Raw genomic sequence first — 23,553 nt, forward strand, 5'->3', positions numbered from 1 at the left:
TGAAATTTTTGCTTCAGATGGACATTAAGGAATCTGTCAGTTCTTAGTTTTTATGTGTTTACAAGAAGTTAGGCACAAGTTTGAGAAGAAAATAAAACTCAACATTATGGTAAAACAAAGTGACAACACAGAAACCGTGGTTATGTGTCATCGGTTTCTCCGAATAGTGATGTATTTGCCACAAGCAAGTATTTTCCCCTTAAATGCCTGAACTCCAAGGGCCCCCGGGGTGGCCCTGCGACCTACTCTTGGCTCTCCCCACTCAGTTCCTCTCCATGTTCCTTCTCCTTGCCTCTTCCATGTCTTGTTCACAGATTAATGCTTTCCATGGAAAAGGTCTGGCTTTGTGCAGACAGGCCCACTACAGAATTTGAGAGGCCTAGGGCAAAATGAAAATGCAGGGCTTCTTGTTAAAAAATGATTAAGAATTTTGAGATGGTGGCACGAGGGCACTGAGGCAAATGTGGGCCCACTCTGAGCGTGGGGTCCGGTGCAACTGCATAGGCTGCACCCATGAAGCTGGCTGTATTCAGTCATTCCGGCTAATGCCAGAGGGGCCCTTTGCTTGAAGCCAACACTGGCCTGGACCACGTTGTGCCGGCTGCCCTTCTCTTGACTTGGGCTTCTCAGCTGCTGCATTTCTGCCCAATGTATCTATTGTAATCCTCACCAAGTCCTTCTGAGGCCCCCTGCTGGCCTAGGAGAGGGAAATGGTCCCACCCTGCCAGCGGAATCAGGAGAACTGGCAGGGTTCTCTCTCCAGATTGGGCTGGATGTGGGCAAGGATTATATGACAACTGACCTTGGGTTGCCATTGAGTGAGCGCTTGCTAGAGAGAGGTGGCCCTGGGGCCTGACAGTCAATGAAAGCCTGTCCTGAAGAGATAACAATGGCAGCATTATTTAAGCTGCGGTTTATTTTTTCTTTTTTTGTATTTTGCAGTCATCCTTTCTTGCATACAACTTCTCTAGAAATGACTGTCTAGAAATAGTAGGAAATCCCCCAGAAAAGTCATGTTCGTCATACATTACCATATTCACGAAAAGCAATCCGGACTCATGACGGGAGGTATCCTTTTGCAAATGTCGGAGGCTTTCTGCTCAGTGTCTCTTCAGGATGGACAGTAACCTCCCAACAGTGATGATCGTATTCTCGGGGACGGCTGGAGAGGAAGTACCTAGAACATGGAGACGGTAATGATTGAGGTCTGTGCTGCTGTAGCCACGTGTGCCTCTTTTCCAATTGTTGGTAGCAGCAGCCTGGGACGCCATCAGCCTTACCATTTACCTTAGCTGCTCTTACCTGGCCCAGGTAATCCTTGATATATGGAAGCCCCCGGGCTCCGAGGCAGCCATCTCCGTGCAGCCACAAGGCCCAGTGATAATGAAGGAGAAACTTAGAGATGCCCAGAAGATTGTCAAAGTCTCTTGAAAACGAATGCACTGGCTGGTCAGTGCCTTAGGATATAAAAGTCAAGAAGTCTGGAGGCTGTTTGCCAGTTACCAGAAGGTTATTACAGGGACACCAGCCGAGTGGAGTCCTGCTTAGACGGTCCAGTCTACGTATCACCATCGGGAATTTGTCTTCACTTAACTGTTTCTGGCCATTGTTTTTTGCTGAGGACGGAGTAGGCAAAGACTTTGTGATTTTTATCCCATGGACTGCGACCTGTAACCTCAAGATTATTTGTGCTCGTTGTAGGAAACGTTATTGCTAGAATGTTTGTTATTGAAAATCCGGCTTGTTCATGTAAAGGTAGGTATTATCTTTGTCCTGAGAAGTCAAATTAGCTTATCAACCTTATGGTAACTAAGCCACTAACTAGGACTTCACAGTATGGTTATCATTTACCCTATCTACTGAGTTAAGTTGTATAAATTCTCTTGCTGGTTAGGAAAACTATTTCTAGATCAGCGGCTTTCGATCTTAACTAAGGACATCAGAATCCTAGGGAGAAGGTCTTGGCATTAGGTAGTTTTTAACAGCTCACAGCTGATTTCAGGATTGAGAATCATTATTGTAAATTTTCTTCAAAAATAAGAATGAGGGGCTGGCCCAGTGGCTCAGGCGGTTAGAGCTCCATGCTCCTAACACTAAAGGCTGCCGGTTCGATTCCCACATGGGCCAGTGGTCTCAACCACAAGGTTGCCTGTTCCATTCCTCGACTCCCGCAAGTGATGGTGGGCTCTGCCCCCTGCAACTAGCAACGGCAACTGGACCTGGAGCTGAGCTGCGCCCTCCACAACTAAGGTTGAAAGGACAACAACTTGGCTTGGAAAAAGTCCTGGAAGTACACACTGTTCCCCAATAAAGTCCTGTTCCCCTTCCCCAATAAAATCTTCAAAAAAATAAAATAAAAATAAATTTGAAAAAAGAATGAAATGATGTTTATAACAGATTTATCTTTAAAATACATATAAAATCTTGTTCTTCCACCCAGTCTTCCGTGTAGTTTTTCTGCCTCCTCCCTCAGTGTTCAGCAGTGACAAGTCCCATTTAAAAAAATCCTTCTGACTATTTAATTCGCTCCTACAATGGGAACTGAGGACCTACTGTGTGCGGGCCAAGGTACCAAGCAAAGATGACTTAACCTTGCCTTCAGGGATCTACCAGGAGAGGAGAGACCAGCAGGTAAATGGATCCATCACAACACAATGTGGAGGATGTATAGAGGGCACCATGGGAGCCCAGAGGCAGGCAGGGGAGGTCAGGGAGTGCTACCTGGAACAGGTGACTCACAAGGTGAATCTTAAAGTGTGACCAAGCACAGCAGCCCTCCACCTTTCAAATTTACAGATCTGCTGAGGGCTGTGGGTCGAGGATAATTCAAATGAAAAGCTCATGTAGCAGATCACTGAATGAGAGGTTACATCTATGGAGGGACCAAGGAAAGGCCAGGGCCTTGGCACAGCTTCTGGAGGAGTCTCACGTAAGCTCTGTTCCAAGGGCTACGCTGCTGAAAGACTGACCTTGGCGAAATGTCAGGTTGCAGTGTTTCCTGACCAAACGGATATTCCAACTTCTTTTCTAGATTGTGCTTTTCCTTGGACTGGAGGGGACTGAGCGTTGATCTTGTTTGACTCTCTGGCAACTCCAGGAAGACGGGGTTAAGCAAGGAAATTTGCCCAAGGCCCCCCATGGACCAGGATGTGAATCCCTCATGAATGTCATCTGAATTCTGGCGAAGGTCAAGGTCAGGGATGCAGGCACAGACCCAGCATCTGGGCTGGAAATGTATCTGAGGTCAGAGGGACCATACCAGGGATTCACCCCTCTGTATGACTTCTGCAAAGTGGTGTTACTGGAAATGCAACCATGGGTAGAGGTCTCCACCATTGCCCGAGACTGGCTTCATCATGTATTCATCAATATTTATTGAGCATGTACCACCTCCAAGGCCCACTGTGACGGGCAAGAAGGCCATGCTATGGAGACATTTGCCCTCGAGGAGGTAAGCCACACATGGGGGAGAGAGCTTTAATTGTGTAAGGCAGGAAAGAGTAAATGCCTAAAGAGTAGAGCACAGTGAGTTCTGGAATTTCCTCAAGGGCAAGTGGGCGGGATGACCAGAAACAGAAAAAAAAGTCACCATAAACCTACAAAGACACAGTGTTCTCAAGTGAAACAAGAATGAAGAGAGAGATTTTAAGGAGCAGAGTCAGGGGTGAGAAAGGAAGCGAGTTCCTCCTTTGGCCCCCGGGAGCAGTTTCTCCTGACTGTCTAGATTCCTGATGCTGACGGCTGCTGATGGTCGGGTTTCTTCCAGGAGCCCCAGCCCTGGTTTGTGGGTGACTCTTTGTCATGGGCTGGCAAAGCCACCGTGGTCCTCGGCCAACCTTGTCCCCAGTCAGCACCAGGAGAAGCCGTGGGGGCTATGACATAGGCTGAGGTGCTGCCAGCAAGTGCCAGGCTCTTGGCAGCTTAGATGGTTTCTATGAGGGGAGAAGCTCCCAGTTGCTGAAGAGAAATGTCTTCTTTCTTCCCTTTTTCATCCTTCCTGGGAAGTCCTTCTTTAACTCTGTGGAAATGAAAAGGCAAATGGAAAATGACATGGAAAGTTAGAAGGCAGGTGGTGGGTGCATGATGTTCAAGGGTTGGTTTGCACAGCATGTGTCTCCACTGTCCCAAAGTCCCCTTTTTGCTCCATTCCTAAGGTCTCGCAGGTGGCAGAGGCTGGCATGGCTGGTTAGAGCCAGACTTGGAAAAGCTGCAGAGTCCAAGAGTTTTCCAAGGAGGACCTGAAGCCTAATGCACCCAAGGTCACCCAGCCAGGCTTGACTCGCCATGGGCGAGGGGCACCAGCAAAGACCCAGGGACTGGGCACCACCGGTGCCCTTCTCCCAGTGCCCCAGGTAGAGTCAGCCATCCCAATAGGCAGGGGTGGAGGTGGAGGGTCAGAGTCAGGGGAGGGGCGGGCTGGGAAGTCCCCTGGTATGGTCTGAGGGCTGCCTGCCCCTAGAGCTTTCTGTCCTTGACCAGGTCCAATTTGGCCTTTTTCTCTTTTAACCCTCTGGTCTTTGAAATGATTCGTATTTTGGTCTCCTTTAGTTAACTGTATCGTGGTATTGCACAGACTAGGAATTGTTTGTTCCCCTACCAAGTAATCAGTTTTCAGTGTCTTCTTGTTTTAATCATTTCCCTATCTTGCTAATTTCTCTTGTCTACTTTCAGCTGGTTCCATTTTTAGAACTTTTTCAAAGTTCAAAATGTTTTATTAGTGTTTTTAGCCTTATCTTTTAACTCTCCTGTTTTTAGCCTTTTAGTTTAATTAAGCTATTTTCTCTGTGTGTTATTATTTCTTAACATAATCACAAAGAAACATTTCTTGTTCTAATGTCCCACGCTGTCTTCCTGACTGTCGTTTTGGTTCTTTCAGCTTGTGGGTTTTACCTGTTGTGTGCCTGTGGGTGAGGGCTGAGAGGCGGGGCCTGTTTCACCCCAGTTCTCTTTAATATGTTTCCCACCCTTTTCAAAGATGGTTTCGGAAAACCCAGAAGCAGACATTCTCCAGATTCAACACTTTTTTAAAACTCATCAAATGAGCAAAGATGAGAAAAGCTGACCCATTGTGTGACCTGAAAGCCATGGTCTTCATTTTAAATGTCTGAAATATAATGAAATTAGCATTAAAAAAGTACTTGGGGGCATTCAGTTATCTCAATGGGTTGGAGAGCGGTGCTCTTAACAACAAGGTTGCTGGTTCAATCCCCACATGGGCCACTGTGAGCTGCACCCTCCACAACTAGATTGAAACAACTACTTGACTTGGAGCTGGTGGGTCCTGGAAAAACACACTTAAATAAATAAAGAAGTTTTTTAAAAAAAAAGTACTTGGTCAGCCGTGTAACTGGTGCTCACCATGGGTAGAAGGAGGGTGGCAGGAGGTCTTAGCCGGCTAAGTGCCTGGGCTTTGGCCTTGGTGGAGAGCTTGAAAGGCTGAAAAGCTATCCCCCAACCCCTCACCTCCCCAGGCTCCCGCTAACAGTGGGAGGAGCACCATGGAAGGTCACTGATTGGAGCCTTGGAACTTTCTCCAGGCCAGGCACCTCTTTTGTGGGTCTTCTCAACAATCTTGGCAGGCTTTAAGGAGCCTTGTCTCATCCAGATCCCTTCCCGAGCTTCTAGGCCTTAAAGGGGGAGCTGCCCTGTACCTGGAAAAACACCTATTTGAAATCTTATGCATTTTTAACTTGTGTGCCTCTTCACCCTGATTACTAAAGAAAACCTGCGCAATATATATAATTTGGAGATAGTTTTTAAAATGTAAAGCAGCCAGGAAAAAACAAAAGGTCATTCATACTTTGAAGCAACCCCTGTTATCATTTTAGCATATTTCTCTATTTCTTGACACAATTAGGAAAATATACTAAGTAATTATAATATACTGTTAAACAGTATATTGTAAATATTCCCCAGGTCATTAAAAACTCTTCATCAACAAAATTTTTAGCTATTACACAATAAACTGTTGGATATTTGGAGAAGTTTACATTTTTTCCTGGTACATTAAGCATTGTGATGAATATACTTATAAATAAACTTTGTCCACATTTCAGATTATTTTCTTAGGGCAGTTTCCAGGAAATGTCATTGCTGTTTAGAAGAATATGAAAATTTTTACAGCTCATGATCAGTAATGCCAAAGAACCTTCCAAGCAGAAAGGATGCAGGAGCGTTTCCTCCCCCTACCCGTGTATCTCCTGCCTTTACTATTACTATGTTTTAAAACCTTTCCTTATTGGATATTTAAAAACAACATCTCCCTGTTTTAATTTGTATGTCTTTGATGATGACTGATGTAGACATTTTTCCTCACTTTACTTCTTATTGGCATTTCCTCCTTTGTGAATGTTCTGTTTTTACACAAAAGGACTTTTTGGTGAGTCAACTGTTCTTTTGCTACATGGCTCCAACAAACTGGGACATAAGCTCACTGGGGCTGACCCCAGGACCACACCAGGCATTCAGACCATTTTGAAGAAACAGTATCTGGTCTTGTGATTAATGAAGGATCCAGCAATTTACTTAGAAATAAATCATTTACAAATGGAGTTTTGTCAGCCTATGAAACAAATCTGGGGGAAGTCCACTTTTATCTTTACCTCAGGAACCAATGTTATCGGTATATTTGAGCTAATCCCCTTGGCTTGCTGCCATCTTGGGGATTGGTAACTCGAACCTTAGAAAAGGATCATTTTGTTCTTATCTTAAGCCTTGACATCCCAGCCCTGTGACTGGCACTCGTAATTATTTGATGAGATTAGAAATTGAGAAAAAGGAGATGGGCTGAGGAGTTCTTGAATTCTTATTGTCCAAAGATCTGAAACTCCATTTGACCAATTCATGAGAGGCTCTCTCTCTTGCCTCCCTTTCCTCAGCATCACCATTTCCTACCAGACTAAAACAAGTCGAGGCTTTTCTGTCTCATGTTCGGTTGGACAGAAGCTGTGGAGAAGAACCCCAGACAGGTTCTAGAGGAGACCCGTGGACCAGACCCCCTGAGAATCACGTAGGGGCATATCAAATGTGTATCTGATTATAAGACTCTCCGGGGAGCTAAAACATCTTAACTGCAAGGAGTCCTTAGGGCTGTTGGAACACAGGAGCATAATCACGGAGCATGCATTTTTCATGGGGGTGATAAAAACTGGTTCTTGGGGTGGGGGGCAAAAAATATGAGATATTACAATGGTTTGTGGCCTTGCAGAGAACCAAAGGACACGGACAGATATACAGCGCCTCTGTGGTATTCAAACGTTATTGGGAGGGTGGGGTGTGATTAGGAAGAAATATATAAAAGGCCCCGTGGTGGGAGGTGGCGGGGGATGAGAACATAACTGTCTGGAGCAACTGCCCTAAATGCCCAGACCCAAGGCCCCATTTAGGCTGAGATTTAATAATGCCAAGGGGACAGATAGATCTTTGAAACATAATAATCAGACCACATTTGATCTCTTCCTTCAAGCCCTGCAGTGGTTTCTCTCCTGACTGAAAATAAAAGTCCAAGTTGTCTTCGTGGTCTCCAGGGCTGCCCCCGCCCACCACTTCAGCCCCATTTTTCAAGTCCTCGCCTGGCTGTCACTCGGCTCCCCCCAACTCTCTGGGGCCTCAGGGGGCTTGCGTAGGCTGTTCCCTCTTCCAGGGACACACATCCCTTCTCAGCTAGCGAACCCCACTCCCTCCTTTAAGTCTAGAGGCATTCCCATGCCCTCAGTTGTTCTCTCTTCATTACACATTTATTTGTGTGTATTTGTCCTCTATGTGTCCCTCACCCCTAAGTTCCAAGAGGGCAGAGAGCACATCTGTTTTGTTCACTCTACATCCTGCACTTAGCACTGTGTCTGGTACATAGTAGGAACTCAGTAAGTAATAACTGAATACACGAATTAGATTTCAAAAATCCTAAATACCAGGTAAAATCCTTGGCCTCCAGCTCTGAAAAAATCTTCCCAAGCAGCATCACAAATCTCAGCAACTCGCTCGCAACAGGGCTCCATCTGGAAGCGCTCTTGCTGGAAATAAAGTGGCTTTTATTTCCCCAGGCTGTCGGCCCATTCTACTTCTAAATAAGCACCATGGTCTGTATCTGCTTCACCTGGTGACATAGCTGGTTGGGGCTGTGGCCAGCGGGATATAAAAGACCTCTCAGCAAACTTGTGCCTTGGCTTCTCTGATGACGTAAGCTGTCTCACATTCACCTTGATGGCTTGTGATGCAGAGATGAACTACATCCTGGGGATCAAGAGAGGACCCCGGGGGGGTGCACCTGGGTGCCCCAAGCCTTCCTGACTTTTGCCTGTTTTTTCCCCCCTCCTACTGTTTTGTAACCTTTGTCTGACGAAAGCCTTAGATAAGTGTGTTCTGTGGAGTCTTGTCAGCCCTTCCACTTATAAAACCCTGTGTAATTGCTGGAGTGGTGAAAACCAAAGAACCAGCCTGAAAGAGACATGACAACTAAATGCCACTTGTGATTCTGAACCAGATCCTCCTGCTTTTATAGGGTGTTGTTGGGGGTGGGTGGGGGCAGATTGGAAAAACTTGGATGAGGTCTGAGGATTACATGGCAGTCATATGCCATCATGAATGTTCTGACGGGATGGTGTATTGTGGTTATGTAGGAGAATATCTTTAGTTGGAGGAAATACACATGAAAGCATTTGGAAGAGATGTCAACAACTTTCTCACATATGGTTCAGGAATAAAGCTTTTTCTGGCACTAGAGCTTTTTCTGTACGTTGGAGATTGTTCCAAATCACACTCACATACACATACACAATTTAAAAAAGAAGCAATAAAAAGCGATACAAAATATGGACTACTTGGCAATATTTGTTGAGCTTAAAAGAGCTTCCCGCATTGTGGATGTCAATTAGTTTTTCAGCTTGTGCAAACGCTTCCCCACCCGCTGGGAGGAACGGAGGCCTAACAGGACGACTCCAGCAGACTCGTGAGAATGAATGGGCCATTACCAACTACTATAAATGTTTTAATTATTCTTACTAAATGGTCTCGAAATTTTAATTGGTTCATATTCAGTAGCAGCATAAAGTAGTTTTATAATAAATTGATCCTGGCAGGATCAAAGGAAGCTGTCGTGCAGGGGATCCTGCCGACTTCACCAAGTGTCGTGCGGGGCGTCTGGCGGGGTCTCCGGTCCCGCCCCCCACACAAGAACGCAGGACATGGTGAGGCCAAAAAGGAACACCCACGGAGCCATAGGTAGGGGAGTCACACCACTATACTCTCACTGGCGGCTGGGTTGGAGACACAGGAACCAAGAGCAACACAATTCTCAACCCTTACTGCGCCGCTTGCAGGCTCAGCCACCATATTCTTGCTAGCTCCCCCTTTTTTCTTTTTTCTCTTTGCTAGCCTCTTCTCCTAGCCTAGCCACGGCAGTTATATTCATGGCTAATGGCTCACTGGTTACAGCTGACGGCCAACTAGCCACAGCTGATGGCCATTTGATCAGTCGATGGCCATTTACTACCTGAGCCAGCACCTTTCTATGTGAGGCCGAGAGCCTGGAAACTGCTTTTTGGGGCTCTGTCCCCACACTCCACCCCTACAGGCTCTCGCCTCACAATCTACGCGACAAGCGTCTTCCGCGAGGGGCCCTGTGCGAGGAACCTGGAGGTGAATGCTATTTCCTGGACACAGCCAAGCTCTCTGGTCACAGTCAGGGTTTCTCAGGGCACCACCAGTACTCCTGGGCACAGCCAGACTTCCTGGACTTCTTAGGGTACCACTAGTCTACCCGGGCACACGAGGGCCTCTCAGGGCACCGCCACTCTCTCTCTCGGCACAGCCCGGCTTCCTGGACACAGCCAGGGCCTCTCAGGGCACCGCCACTCTCTCTCTGGGCACAGCCCGGCTTCCTGGACACAGCCAGGGCCTCTCAGGGCACCGCCACTCTCTCTGGGCACAGCCCGGCTTCCTGGACACAGCCAGGGCCTCTCAGGGCACTGCCACTCTCTCTGGGCCTCTCAGGGTACCGTGCTGGAACAACAGCGACTCACAGTCAAGGTGCTTACATATTCTCAATGGTGGCCGGTCAAGACACAATAGCAAACATCCGCCAGTTCCACTACATGGTGGTATGTTCCCAAACAGTCAAGTGGTCCATTAAATTAGGGATGGAAGGCAATTCCCCATAGTCCATAGTCATTCGCCAGGGCTGTCCTGGGGGTGAGGGATGACCTTGACCTCACCCTCAGCTCCCACGGAGGACTCAGCAAGTGTTTCCTCCGGGGACTACAAGTCCTGCATCCGGGCTGCCTCAGCAAGCACTTCCCAGCCCACAGGGCCGCAACAACCTTCGCTTTCTCCGGCCTCTGCTGGTTGGGGAATCGTCCATGTCTTCCCACCCCTCCACGGGGGTCCAGCTCTCAGGCAGCTGCTCCTCCTGGTCTTCCTGAGACTGAGTGTTCATAGGCACAAACCGCTCCACCGTCCTTCGGAGAGCTTTGGCCGGCACCGTACCCTGCTCGCTGCGCCATGTGTAGTGCAGGGGATCCTGCCGACTTCGCCATGTGTCGTGCGGGGCGTCTGGCGGGGTCTCCGGTCCCGCCCCCCACACAAGAACGCAGGACATGGTGAGGCCAAACAGGAACACCCACAGAGCCATAGGTAGGGGAGTCACACCACTGTACTCTCGCTGGCGGCTGGGTTGGAGACACAGGAAACAGGAGCAACACAATTCTCAACCCTCACTGCGCCGCTTGCAGACTCAGCCACCATCTTCTTGCTAGCTCCCCCTTTTTTCTTTTTTCTCTTTGCTAGCCTCCCTCCGTGGGTGTTCCTTTTTGGCCTCACCATGTCCTGCGTTCTTGTGTGGGGGGCGGGACCGGAGACCCCGCCGGACGCCCCGCACGACACATGGCGAAGTCGGCAGGATCCCCTGCACTACACTTGGCGCAGCGAGCAGGGTACGGTGCCGACCAAAGCTCTCCGAAGGACGGTGGAGCGGTTTGTGCCTATGAACACTCAGTTGCAGGAAGACCAGGAGGAGCAGCTGCCTGAGAGCTGGAACCCCGTGGAGGGGTGGGAAGACATCCACGTTTCCCCAACCATCAGAGGCCGGAGAAAGCGAAGGGGGGGGCGGGACCGGAGACCCCGCCTGACACCCCGCACGACAGACACTTGGCGTAGTCGGCAGGATCCCCTGCACTACAGAAGCTATGTTACCTAAAACTAAAATTTAATTTGGCATTACCGGGATGTTTCTATAGCCAGGGTAAGCAAATCTGATTTTTAAAATGCACAGGCCAGACCATGACAGTGGTTCTGTCTGTAATATTGGGGAGGGCACTTCTCCAATCATTTTTTCATGTACTTGGGTTTCTCAGGCAATATCTCAGAGTACGTCCAAGCAGGCTCTGAATGGGGTTATTGACAAATATCTCCCCAGCACCTGGGCCTACATCTGTGGGATGAGTGGGAGTCAAGCCAGTAAAGAACAAAGGGAGGAGAATTCCAGATGGAACAGTCTTGTGGGCTGATGGGGGCGGGGGTGGAGGGGAGAGGAGAGGTGGGCAGGAGCCAGATCCCGAGACCCTTTTATCAGATTTCAGATTTGATCCTCAGTGCCCCAGGGAGGCAATGCAGGGCTCCGAGGAGGGGGTGACATGCTTCTTTATATGATGAGCCTTTCACACGAAGTGCTGTATAGAGAATAAAGTGGGGAGGGACAGGGAGGATCTGGGGCTCTCGTAGCTGTCCAGACAAAAGATAATGGTGACCAGGAAGAGGGGGATGGCCACGGAGGTGAAGAGGGATGGGCAGATTCAAAATATATTTTGGAGCAGAACTGACAGGACTTGTCAAGGAATAGATCCTTGGTCTGTGTTGAGCCCAGCCTTTGTCCGTGGCTCAGGTTAGACGTGCAATGTTTATGGAAGGACATTTTTAAGAGTTTTAAACACAGTCCCCCCATATAGGCCTCCTGGCATAGATAGGTTCAGCTGTGGGATCAAGCTGGACTCAGAGAAAGCTATAGATTTGGGCCCTGTTACCTTCCTCACCCCTGCTCCCCAAGACTAAGCATCTTCACTGTGCCCACTGTTGCTGAGAAATGCTTCAAGAAACCATATGAAGTCCCCTCTGGCACTTATTTTAGAAACACTGTCAAGGATTTTGCTGTCACCTTACTGAGTCACCTCTCTAAGCAGACCCACGAGAGAAATTGCTTCCAGTGCTAAGTAAAGCTTGCCTGTCCCCAAGGAACTGGTATTCTTTTTCCTCTCTGACAATAAGAAAAAAGTCATTAACAGTGTCCCCCTTACTGTTGCCAGGAAGCTCTGAACCAAGTTCAAAGCCACAGCAGCTACATGGGCCTGCCTTTGCTTCAAACTGCAGCCCCTCTCCTCCCTCAAACCGTCACCCCCACTTCTCTGCCAGGCTTCACATCAATGCACCTTCTTATTATTCCCAATCTACAATTGATTCCTGCTTCTACTGCACTATTTATTGATGGGTCTGTTCTTGTGGAAAGCTAAGCCTCTGCAGATGAAGGCGAAAGGCATGGCTGGTCATTCCGCACGGTTCTCACTGGCCCGGCCACGATGACATGGCGTGTTAGCAGCAGCTGGAGGACACTCTCTGCCTCTCAGTTGTTTCTTTCACAGGAACTGCAGCTTGTTTGGCCACCCCTCCCCGACACTGCACCCAGAGGCCCCTCACCTCCTCTCCATTGCTACGATGGTCTCCACCAGGGGTGCGTCACGGGTCTCAGCCAGGAAGCAAACAGCCAGACCAGCCAGGATCGGGGTGGCCCCGAAGCCTACAGGTGGCAGGACAGCGCTGAACTCCCCAACGGCGGTGATCAGGGGTGCCACCAAGCCCCCAAGTCGGGCGTTGACTGAAGCGAAGCCCATCCCCATCTGCCTGTTGGGAGTGTGGGCAGGTCAGTGGCCGTGGCCTGGCCACCCCAAAAGGGCTGGCAATGCCGGGGGGCAGAGCAGAAAGGAGAGAGGGGTCCTGCTTGGGCAAGCCCAGCAGGTGCCCACCAGAAGTGCCAGGGGCTCTCCCCTGCCTCCCCCAAGGCACCCACCTGATCTCCGTGGGGTAGAGCTCTCCTGTGAACAGGTACACGCAGATGAAGGAACTGGCCAGGCAGCCTTTGCCCAGTGCTGCCTGGGCTGTCCGCAGGGTCTGCATATCTGGTGGCGGGGACAGAGCCCAAAAGGTGAACATGGAGGCACAGGTGGGTAGTGGTGGGAGTAGGAGACTCAGGAGGGGAAAAGGTGGGAGGAGGAAGCAGGAGGAAGCTTAGAGGGGTGTGATGCGCAGAACCATGGTGGGCAGAGAGCCCAGAACCAGGAGAGAGAGACTCAGGATTTCTATCATGTCAAATTCCCACCTGGGACCCAGAAGTGCCCATACTGTCCTTCTCTGACCTCTGCCTCCTTCCTGTCTGTGGGGACAGAGTCCCAGAGAGCAGTTTCCAGGCTGTCAGCCTCAAGTGGAAAGGTACTGGCTCAGTTACGAGATAGCCATCAGCTGTAACTGGTTAGCCATTAGCTACTAACATAACTGCCGTGGCTATGTTGGGGGTTGGTTGGCTGGCAGAGAAGCGAACTGCGGTTTGCGGCTAGCAAGTGAGGTTAGCAAGCGGATTACATTGCGGATCGTATTGATCCTACTTCCTGTGTCTCAAACAGCCGCCATGGAGAATATAGTGGTATGACTCCCCTATCTATGGCTCCGTGGTTGTTCCTTTTTGGCCTCACCATATCCTGCGTTCTTATGCGGGGAGTGGGACTCAGAGTCCCTGCATGACACAGTCTTATTTTCATCTGTCACCAAGTCCTGCTGGAGAGTCAAAACAAGCTTTGGAGTTAGGCTTGGGTTCAAATCCCAGCTCTGACCCAGCTGAGTGACCTCGGTCACTATTAACCTCTCTGAGCCTCCCTGTGCTCATCTATAAAATGAGGAAAATGCCAGCACTTGCTTCACGGGCTTGTCATAAGGGTGACACAATGTCATGAGTGCAAAGTGCTCAGCGCTCATGCAATGTTTGCTGTTACCACCATTATTAATACACGTGTCAGGCTGCTGGTTATAAACAGCACAATCCCAGTGCGCATGTCCAACAGCGGGCAACAGTCAAGGAATCTATGGCGTGGCCTCTGGGCTTGATGGCAGCTCTGGCCGCACATTGGAAACAGAAGGGGAGATTTTATAAAGCACCCACACCTGGGCCCTACCCATCTCCATTATATCAAAGCCTCTTGAGGCTGGGCTCAAGTTTGGGTAATTTTTTTTAAAGTTCCCCAGGACAGTCTAACGTGAAGCCAGAATTGAGAAACACCAATATAGATGAAATGTCATATAATAATATAAAGTGAGGGTCATGAAACGTTTGTACTAACATGGAAAAGCACGTGTGTATATATGTATATAACATGTGAAAATGGATACATTCTACATATACACACATATATACACATAATCCTTTTTATGTTATTGTATATTTACACATAGTAATATCTCAATTATGTCAAATACAAAACTGTAAATAGGAAAAAGATTGGAGGAAAATATGTCAAAATACCAATAGTAATAGTCTATCCATTTTACAGGGAGGAATTGAAGCACAGAGAAACCAGACACCCTGCCCACGGCCATGGTGGCAGCTGGGGTCACAGCTGGGGCCCTCAGCTCAGCACGCATTCTAGGATATTGATACTTGACCTTGGCTTCTTGCTGAAATCACTGGACAGTTTTTTAAATACTGAGGATTAGGTCCCACTGCTGAGACTACTGTGTTTCCCTGAGAATAAGACTGGGTCTCATATTCATTTTTGCTCCAAAGGACGCATTAGGGCTTATGTTCAGGGGATGTCATCCTGAAAAATCATGCTAGGGCTTGTTTTCTGGTTAGGTCTTATCTTCGGGGAAACATGGTAACTGCATTGGCCTGGAGTCCCTGGGCATTGGGAGTTGTCAGAGGTCTCCAGGTGGTAATAATTACAGGTAGGTATGCAAACTATTGTTCCAGGGCCCGAGGCTGAAGTTCAAACTTGAACTTCTCAGCCCTTGAGATGCTGCAGGGTCAGACTCCCAGTGGACACAAACCAGCCAGCCCTTCGGTTCTCCAGTTATTTTTATGCATCAGTCTAATCTCCCTGACCAGATGGTAAGTGCTTTGAGAGCAGACTCATGTCCTTTGTAGGGTCGCCACCATGACGCTGAAGCTGGGCTCTGAGTGCCTGATTAAAACTCTCCTAACTGACATTCTCTTTCCAGATCCTGAAAAATGTCTCTCAGCCCCATTCCCTTGTTACATTTGTTGTCCAGCAAACCCCAGAGGCTCCCACATGGTAATGGCAGAAGCGGGTGGCTCACCTTCCGGCACAAACACGTTGGCAATCACCATGAGCCCGGCCAGGATGAGGAAGGAGGCCACGGTGGCTCGGTGGCCCACATAAATCATGGTGGCGGTGGCCACCAGCATGGCCGGGATGTCTATGACCCCGAACAGGACCTGCACCACGTAGATGCTGAGCCCAAACTTCTGCAGGTCCATGGCCAGGCCGTAGTAAGCCATGGAGTTGGAGAACCTGGGAGAGGCGGCAGGATAGTCTGCGTCAGAGTGAGGGACAATCCCACATTTCCAGTATACTGGGGACACAGCCCCAAACTCAAATCAGAGAACAGACTCTTTACCTGAGCATTTCCCAGGGCCAGGTGTGGGGTTACATGTCTGAACTTTTAGTCCTCACAAGGACCGTAAGGGCAGGGGCTTCGGTAGGAAGCTAAGGCATGGGAGACCGGCTGACTCGCTCCAGGTGACCCGGGCGTCTGGTCGCCCCGAGCCCAGCTGGCTACCACTACAGAGAGGGCTGGGTCTGCTCGAGAGAACAGATGGTTTATAGCCTACATTCCCTGCTTCATAAATACCAACCTCTGTTACCGTGTTTCCCCGAAAATAAGACCTAGCCGGACAAGAGCCGATTGTCCGGCTAGGTCTTATTTTCGGGGAAACACGGTATTTAAACATCTAGGACATCCTATCAAAATGAAATGGTTTTTGTTTTATTTTGGTTTTAATTAGCCCCTTCACTTGGGATCTGCGAGCTTTCAGTCTGAGCTAACACGTAGGCGTTGCCTTAGTATTTTTGCCCATTTCATATCTTCATGCCTATCTATGTAGGAGTTCCTTCCTGCTCACCTGGCAAACTCTATTAATCATCTTTTAAAACTCACCTAAAGGGCATCTCCTGCGTGAAGCCCTCAGCAGCCCCAATCAGGAGGACTCTTATTAGGACACTTGTCATACATCATGGAAATTATCGTTTCCTTGTTGTCCCCTTCTGGACCCATAAGAGTTTTTCCAGAGTGGGACACTTCCCAGAATCCCCTGGATATCCCCAAGGGCATATCAGGATGAGACATACATTTTAGAAAAGCTGTGCAGGTGATTCCAATAGGTGCCCCTATCCAGGTGAGACCCACTGCCCAGATGTGGGGTCCCTACATCAGCATGGATGTTTCCTCTGTGACCATATCTCTGCACCCAGTAAAAGGCCAGAGGACCCTGGAGAACAGGTTTGGAGCAGGATAGAATTCACAAGGCTCACCTCCTCATTGCATTAAGCATATTTAAGAGTTACTCAGTGGGGACAAAAGATGTGTCCTTTTCTCAGGGCAAAGACTTGGGCATGAGCCCATCACCTACCAGACCACCATGAGACAGCACGTGACCTTGCGGATGGCTGGGGTTCGGAAGAGGTCCAAGACCGAGTTGGAGGTGCGGACACTTGTAAACTCACTCTGGATGTAGGAGTTAACCACCTGGGCAAGGAAAGTTTGATCAGGGGAAGAGAGGGATCTGGGACACTATTTCCCTGCTGGGTATCCCTTCATCCGTGGAGAGGAGGGCCACGGTCAAGGTCCCTGGCAAGATGGCTGGCCCTGATCTCCTGTCCATCCTGGGACTGATGGCCCTCAACGGGCTATTTCCAGGGCCGTGAGATGAAGCAGAGACTCCAACATGAGTCCCAAGGCTCCTGAGCTTCCTCTTGATGAGGCTGAAATAATTACCTGTGGTTCCAGCGGGACCCTCACACACTATTCCTGGTAGAGACTCTGAGACGGTCTTGGCCAAAGGTTACGAGCAGGGGTTCTGCCTCTTCCCCCTGTGTGTTCTTAGGCAACTTACCTGACCCATCCAAACTTAAGTTTCCTCATCAGCAAAAATAAGACCTTAAATAAGTTTGTGTACGTAAAGCCCTTAGCATATGCCTACCATGGGGCTCGATAAATGGTACTTATTTATAATAAATGGTAACTGTCTTATCACAAATAGTATTTATAATAAGTGGCATTTTTATTTTTGGTTCTTGAATAATTTCATTCTATGATCTCTATTTTAATAGTTTCATTGCTTTTATTATTTTATTTAAATTTCAGCTGGATGTCAATGTGAGTTGAGTAATTTCTCACTGCACAGAATAGTCTGATGAACAAAGCACTGACATTTTTTATCCCAGATCACACACCCATCCAACGATTAAACATCCTTGCCACACGGGAACTCTTCCCACTCTGTTTATTCCCAGCCTCTTCACCTGGATGGTGGGTGAGTCCTGAGAAGTCACCAGCACATCTTGAGGCCACCAGCAAAACTGAAAACTACTCTTCCTTCCAGCCATCAGCCTACCTTCTGGGTCAGCCTTTCCCCTTCCTCCTTCCTCCCGTTCATGGTTGCCACCTTCCGCAGGTTCTGCACAGCTAGCTGGGCCTTGCCATGAAGGAGGAGCCATCGGGATGACTCTGGCAGCCACCTGCGACCAAGGGGAGGATGAAGAATGACCCAGGGCTGGGTGGAGCTCACTCCATTCCCCAAACCCAAGTAGCCTTCATTTACCTTCTTTCAGACCGTCACAAAGGTGAATGTCCTGTGTCTGCAGAATCAGGGAGACTGGAGGATGTACCGGCTTCCCTTTTGCGTATAACTAAGGGTACTCAGAAACTACACGGGATCTGGGACTTCCACAGATCTGGTTTTGAATCTAGTTCTGACCCGGTGTATGGCCTTAAATAAGGCACGGACCCTCCCTGGGCTGCGCCTCAGTTCCCCTCCTATAAAATGCTGTGGGGTTGCTGTGAGGCGCAAAAGGAGTTGATGAAGGTAAAAGCACTCGTATGTTCTAGAGCCCATGCTAACGTAAAGGATTTTACCGGAGCTCCCCCATAGTCATGTGTGTACTCGGCAGCCCGTGGCCCCACCACATGCAGCAGGCCCCAGTCAGTGCACAGACCAAGCCTCGCAGAGGGAGAGGTGAGGGCTCAGTCAAACGGAGGCACCCTCCCCCACCCACTCTGCTCAGGACATACCAGGAATAGAGGAAGAAGATGAGGAAAGGAATAGACACAGCAAACTGCAGCCAGCGCCAGGGGCGGATCAGGTATGCCACTCCGGCCAGGATAAGCTGACCCAGGGTGAAGGAAAACCCCAGCAGGACCCCCGCCACAGTCCGGCCCCGGGTGGGCATCCATTCCACGACTGCGAAGAAACCACAACAGGCTTAGTGCCCTCATCGCTCAGGCGGTTGTTTAATTCACCTGTCCCTTCTATAATGACGGTGGTCACTTGAAATTATCTTAGAGACTCACTGAGACATAGGCAAAGTTGTCCTGAGCTCACTCCTTACACCCAGGTAAATTCCAGGTGGACGAAAGACCCAAATGTAAACAATGAAAGCACAAAAATATGAGGAGAAATCATTGTAGATTTTTTTTTCACTTTTAGAGTCAGGAAAGGCTTTTCTAAGAATTTCACAAAACCCAAAGCAATAAAAGGAAAGATCAAGAAACTTGACTTTACAAAAATAAGAAGTGTCTGTATAAAACAAACAAACAAACAAACCACCATAAGCAAAGTCACAATGTCAGCAAAAAAAAAGAAAGAAAAACTGCAACTCAAATACCGTGTTTCCCCAAAAATAAGACCTAGCCAAACAATCAGCTCTAATGCATCTTTTGGAGCAAAAATTAATGTAAGACCCGGTCTTTATTTTACTATAAGACTGGGCCTTAAATAATATAGTATAACATAATATTAGACCGGATTTTATGTTCATTTTTGCTCCCAAAGATGCATTAGAGCTGATGGTCCAGCTAGGTCTTATTTTTGGGGAAACATGGTAACAGATAAAGGGCAAATTTTCCTACTATTGGAAGAGTTCTTACAATTGAATAGGAAAACAACCAATAAGCCAAAAAAAAAAAAAAGAAAGAATGAAAGGGCAAAGGATGTTAACAGTTGGTAGAAATGGAAATATAATAAATATAATGACTCTTAATTGCATGATTTTTTTTTTTTTTTTTGGTAAATAGTGAAACTTGGAAACAACCTAAATGTCCCTCCGTGGGGCGCTGGTAAATAAATCATGGAGCACTCTTACAAGGCAACCATAATAAACTGATGAGGACGCTTCTTTCCCGTGAGCGGCCAGCTCATGCGTCCAGTCTGTCAGCAAATCCTGTCGCTTCTACCTACAGAATGGAGCCAGGAGCTGAGCCCTTCCTGTCTCCTCCGCTGCTATACTCTGGCTCAAGTCAGCCTCGCCTCTCACTGGGTGACCACAGGAGCCTTGGAACTGGTCGGCCTGCTTCTGTTGTTTGGCTGCATGGCAGCCAGAGGGATCCTGACAAATGCTAAGTCAGACCAGAACATGCCTCACCTCAGCTCTGGACCCTCCAGAGTCTCACTCAGAGGCAAAGCCAAAGTTCTGAAATGGCCACAAGGATCTACCCTCTGCCCCCAATCTCCCTGACCTGATCTGTCACTCTCCCCTCAGCTCTGCTCCAGCCATACGGACCTCCTTGCTCTTGAGCCCACCGGGCACACTCTCCCCTCAGGGCCTTTCCTGGAATGTTCCCTCCTGGAGCCATGCACTCCCTTACCCGCTTCAGGCTTTGCTCAAAGTGACCCCCTCTCAGTGTTGCCTTTCCCTGACCACTCCAATGAAAACTGCACTTTCCCCTTCACCACAGACATTCTTGTTCCTTGTCCAGGCTTTAGTTTCCTCTCTAGCATGTATGACCTTTTTTTTTTTTTTAAATTAAAGTTTATTAAGGTGACAATTGTTAGTAAAGTTACATAGGTTTCAGGTGTACAATTCTGTAACACATCATCTATATATCACATCATGTGTTCACCATCCAGGGTCAGTTCTCCTTCCATCACCATATATTTGAAACTTATCACCTTCTAACATACTATATAACTTCATTTTTGTGTTGTCATTTGTCTTCCCGCGTAAGAACACGGACTCTGCTTTGTTCACTGCTGACTCTCAGCACTTAGGACCGTGCCTGGCACGTGATGGTGGCGGTGGTGATAGTGGTATGCGTGTGTATGTGTGTGCATAGGGTGTGTGTGTGCGTGTGTATAGGAGTATGTAGGTGTGTGTTGTGTGCATAGGTCTGTGTGTATAGGGTGTGTGGGGGTAGGCAGGTCCCTGCCATGGCGTTAAGGAGTCACCACCTTTGCAGCCCGGGTGAACCCTGCCCTCTTGGGAGCCACATAATCTCAGGGCTTCCTGCAGCCCTGGGGACCACTGTGTCTCACCTCACTTCTGTGTCCCCACACTGAGCCTAGCACACAGTAGCTGCTTAGTAAGTGGCTATTGTTGACTAACTCACACAGGAAACAAACCCAACCCTCTCAGCTTACAAATGGCGAATCACAACCCAGGGTCCATGGCTCACTGCTGAGAGCCCAGCTCTCCCAAGACCCCGGTGGGAGGTTCTGAGTTGAGGTCACTGGTTGAGAATCCCACACAATGAAACAGGTAAGAAGTCTGATGGTGGGGCTGCCAAGTCCCCTTCCATGAGGCCCCTCCCCTCCACCCACCTCCTTGGCTGGACTCACCCAGAGAGAGGGAGTTGAGGATGATGCCGGAGAAGGTCATGCCCATCAGGAACCGGAAGATGCAGTAGGCACTGAAGGAGCTGAAGTATGCCGTGGCCGACCCGGAAACCGCCAGCTGCAGGTACGACCAGACCAGGGGGGCCTTGCGGCCCAGCCTGAACCAGGCCATAGGCACAGTGTCAGGGTTCCCCTCGGGGGTAGTTGAGGGACGGTGAAAGGAAGCTCCCCGGCCACTGCCCCCGAAAGCCACTCTTCCATAACAGAAACGCTCATCTGCTGGGACTCAGGCCCTGGCGGTGGAGGATGGTCAGAGAGGGAGAAGTGTGGAGTGGAACAAAATTGAAAATGAAGAGGTGTATTCCTTCACTCAAGGAATATTTCTGCCCCTCTACCAAGCTCCCAATCTTCCAGGGGTGGGGAAAGGCAGAGATTCTGCAAAGGTGCAGAAGCAGATGTAGAGGGTAGTGAGAGGGTCCCCTGAGTGACTTCCTGGTTAGAGGGAGGCCTCAAACCAGGACTCACACGCGGCAAGCTCTTGGTGGGCCTAGTCTGGAGGTAGTAGGACCCCAGGATCAAGTTTTCATTTGAACTGGTCATGCTGGGAGGCTGGAACAGGGCTTGTCACACTACAGAGAGGTCCAAGGTCAAGGTAGCAGGTTTATTACACTCTGGCCTTGGCACTGCCACATTTGTAAGTGAGGGTCCAGGAGGGCAGCATTTCTTCTCCACACACCCATGATATACTTATTCATTCATTCACTCATTCATTTATTCATTTACACAAAAGTTCATGGATCTCCTCTAAGAGACAGGCCTGAACTGAGGATTGGTGACATACAAGACACCATGGATGAGATACAAGCTCATACCCAGAAAGTCCAGGATGTGACATGTCACAGTGTCAAAAGGACTATGACAGAATTGCCCACTAGGGGCCTGAAGCCTGCAGCACACTCTAGGGTATGGGGTCTGGAGTCCCAGAGGCCCCCCAAGAACCTGAACTGACAATGGTGAGAGGAGAGAAGGGGAGGAAGAGATGGGAAGGCAGGAGAAAGACAAGGGCAGAGAAGGAGGAGTGGGAGCTGACCCGGCAGAGCCCTGCACCAGAGCCCTGCACCATTTGCGTTTCCTGAATGTCTCTCTAGAGGGGCCGCAGTCTGTCATTAGGGGCCACTATGGTTAGTTCTAGCTCATCCCTACAGTGGGGCACAGCACAGACAGTAGGAAAGATGGGAAAGCACTTTCTGCAGGAAAGCACTTTCTGCAGAGGCCTCAGGGTGAGGAAAAAGCCAGGCACAGAAACACGCATGGCGTGTGCCAGCATTTGTAAAGAAAAGTGGGCCTGGAGCATATATACACATTTGCTTGGGTTGCATAAGATCGTAAATATCTCTGGCCAGGTACATAGAGACCAGGCTGCCTTCCAGAAATTACTGGAGAGCGGGTAGAAGTGGCAGAGGGACGCTTCCCTACATACTCTTTCGCACCTTCTGGAATTTTGAACCGTGTGAATGTATTACTCGTATATGTATTATCTATTTTAAAACATATGAATAAACATTAATAAAGAAAAATGAATGGAGGCTGGGGGCTTTCTGGCCCCCGCTGGGTGGTTGGGACCCTCGTCCCCAAAAGCTCACCTGTCCGCCAGGCTGCCAAACACGGCGGCGCCCACCAGTACCCCCGCCATGTAGATGGACTGAGCCAGGTCGCGGAGGGTGCGAGCCTCACACACCAGATCCCACTGCAGGGGAGAGAGGGATGCTCCAGCCACAGCTTCAGGCAGCAGCCCCCCACGCCACCCCGGCCCCCTCGGACCTCCATCACGATGGTGGATAGGAAAACGCTACGGTCGTAGACCCAGCCGTCCTTGCAGCCCTCTGTGGCTGCCCCAAGGATGGAGGTGTTGGGGTTTAGGAGGGCCCACTGAGGCTCCGTGAAGCGTCGGCATGGCTCAGGGGCCCCAAGCTGGTCCAAGGGTATGGTGGCCCTCAGCCAGGAGCCCGAGTCGTTGGTGGCAGCTGCAGTGTGGTTGGTGGGGCCTTGGCAGTGGTGGCGGGGCACGGCGGCTGTGAAGTTCTGCAGGAAGTTGTGGCAGGCCAGCAGGCTGCAGGGCAGCAGCAGCAGGGCCGTGTAGACGAGCTGGAAGCGGCCCACGCCGCCCAGGGCATCCAGCAGGTCTGCGAAGGCCATGGTCTCAGGCCTGACCCAAGGCCCAGCCTGCAGAGGCCTTAAGTAAAGGGGCTGGGTCAGAGCTCTGGGAGGTGGAGGAACAGGCCCAAGGTTAGGACCACAGATGCCCAGAGGGGTCCGGTTACACCTCACAGGAGGCCTCAGGTGTCCCCATGGCTGCAGGGCTCCCCCTCCCTGCGGGCCCATTCTCCTCATTTCTCTCAATCGCTCACCTCTGGAGTTTGAACTGAGTGGTCCTAGAGGACCATCTAACAGCCACTGCCCAGATCTGCCAGCCCAGTCGCCATGCCCATTACCCTCACGGGAGGACCCCAGCAGTAAATGCAGCCCCTTTCCTTAGAATGGGAGTTTGTGAGGGTAGGGCCCTAAGATCATCCAGACCCATGGTGTTCCAACTGTCTCATCAAACAAAACCCAACACAGAGAACTAAGACGGCGAGGCTGGCACACCTGCCCTACTCCTCCACCTGGTCCTC

General features: G+C 49.5%; 1 protein-coding gene across 1 annotated transcript; it reads right to left on the minus strand.

Moving 5' to 3' along the window:
* Positions 1 to 3,449: 3,449 nt before the first annotated feature.
* Positions 3,450 to 23,077, minus strand: LOC117030517 (solute carrier family 22 member 20). Its single transcript, XM_033120628.1, has 10 exons — positions 22,703 to 23,077; positions 22,525 to 22,628; positions 20,885 to 21,039; positions 18,343 to 18,511; positions 17,666 to 17,789; positions 16,682 to 16,797; positions 15,349 to 15,563; positions 13,052 to 13,160; positions 12,682 to 12,885; positions 3,450 to 4,018 (listed from the first exon to the last, which is right to left on the minus strand). The coding sequence occupies exons 1-10, from the start codon at positions 23,075 to 23,077 to the stop codon at positions 3,922 to 3,924; spliced, it is 1,668 nt and encodes a 555-aa protein (XP_032976519.1). The 3' UTR covers positions 3,450 to 3,921.
* Between the last annotated feature and the right edge of the window lie 476 nt (positions 23,078 to 23,553).

Source organism: Rhinolophus ferrumequinum, chromosome 11 (genome assembly GCF_004115265.2).
Source record: "Rhinolophus ferrumequinum isolate MPI-CBG mRhiFer1 chromosome 11, mRhiFer1_v1.p, whole genome shotgun sequence".
Lineage (NCBI taxonomy): Eukaryota > Metazoa > Chordata > Mammalia > Chiroptera > Rhinolophidae > Rhinolophus > Rhinolophus ferrumequinum.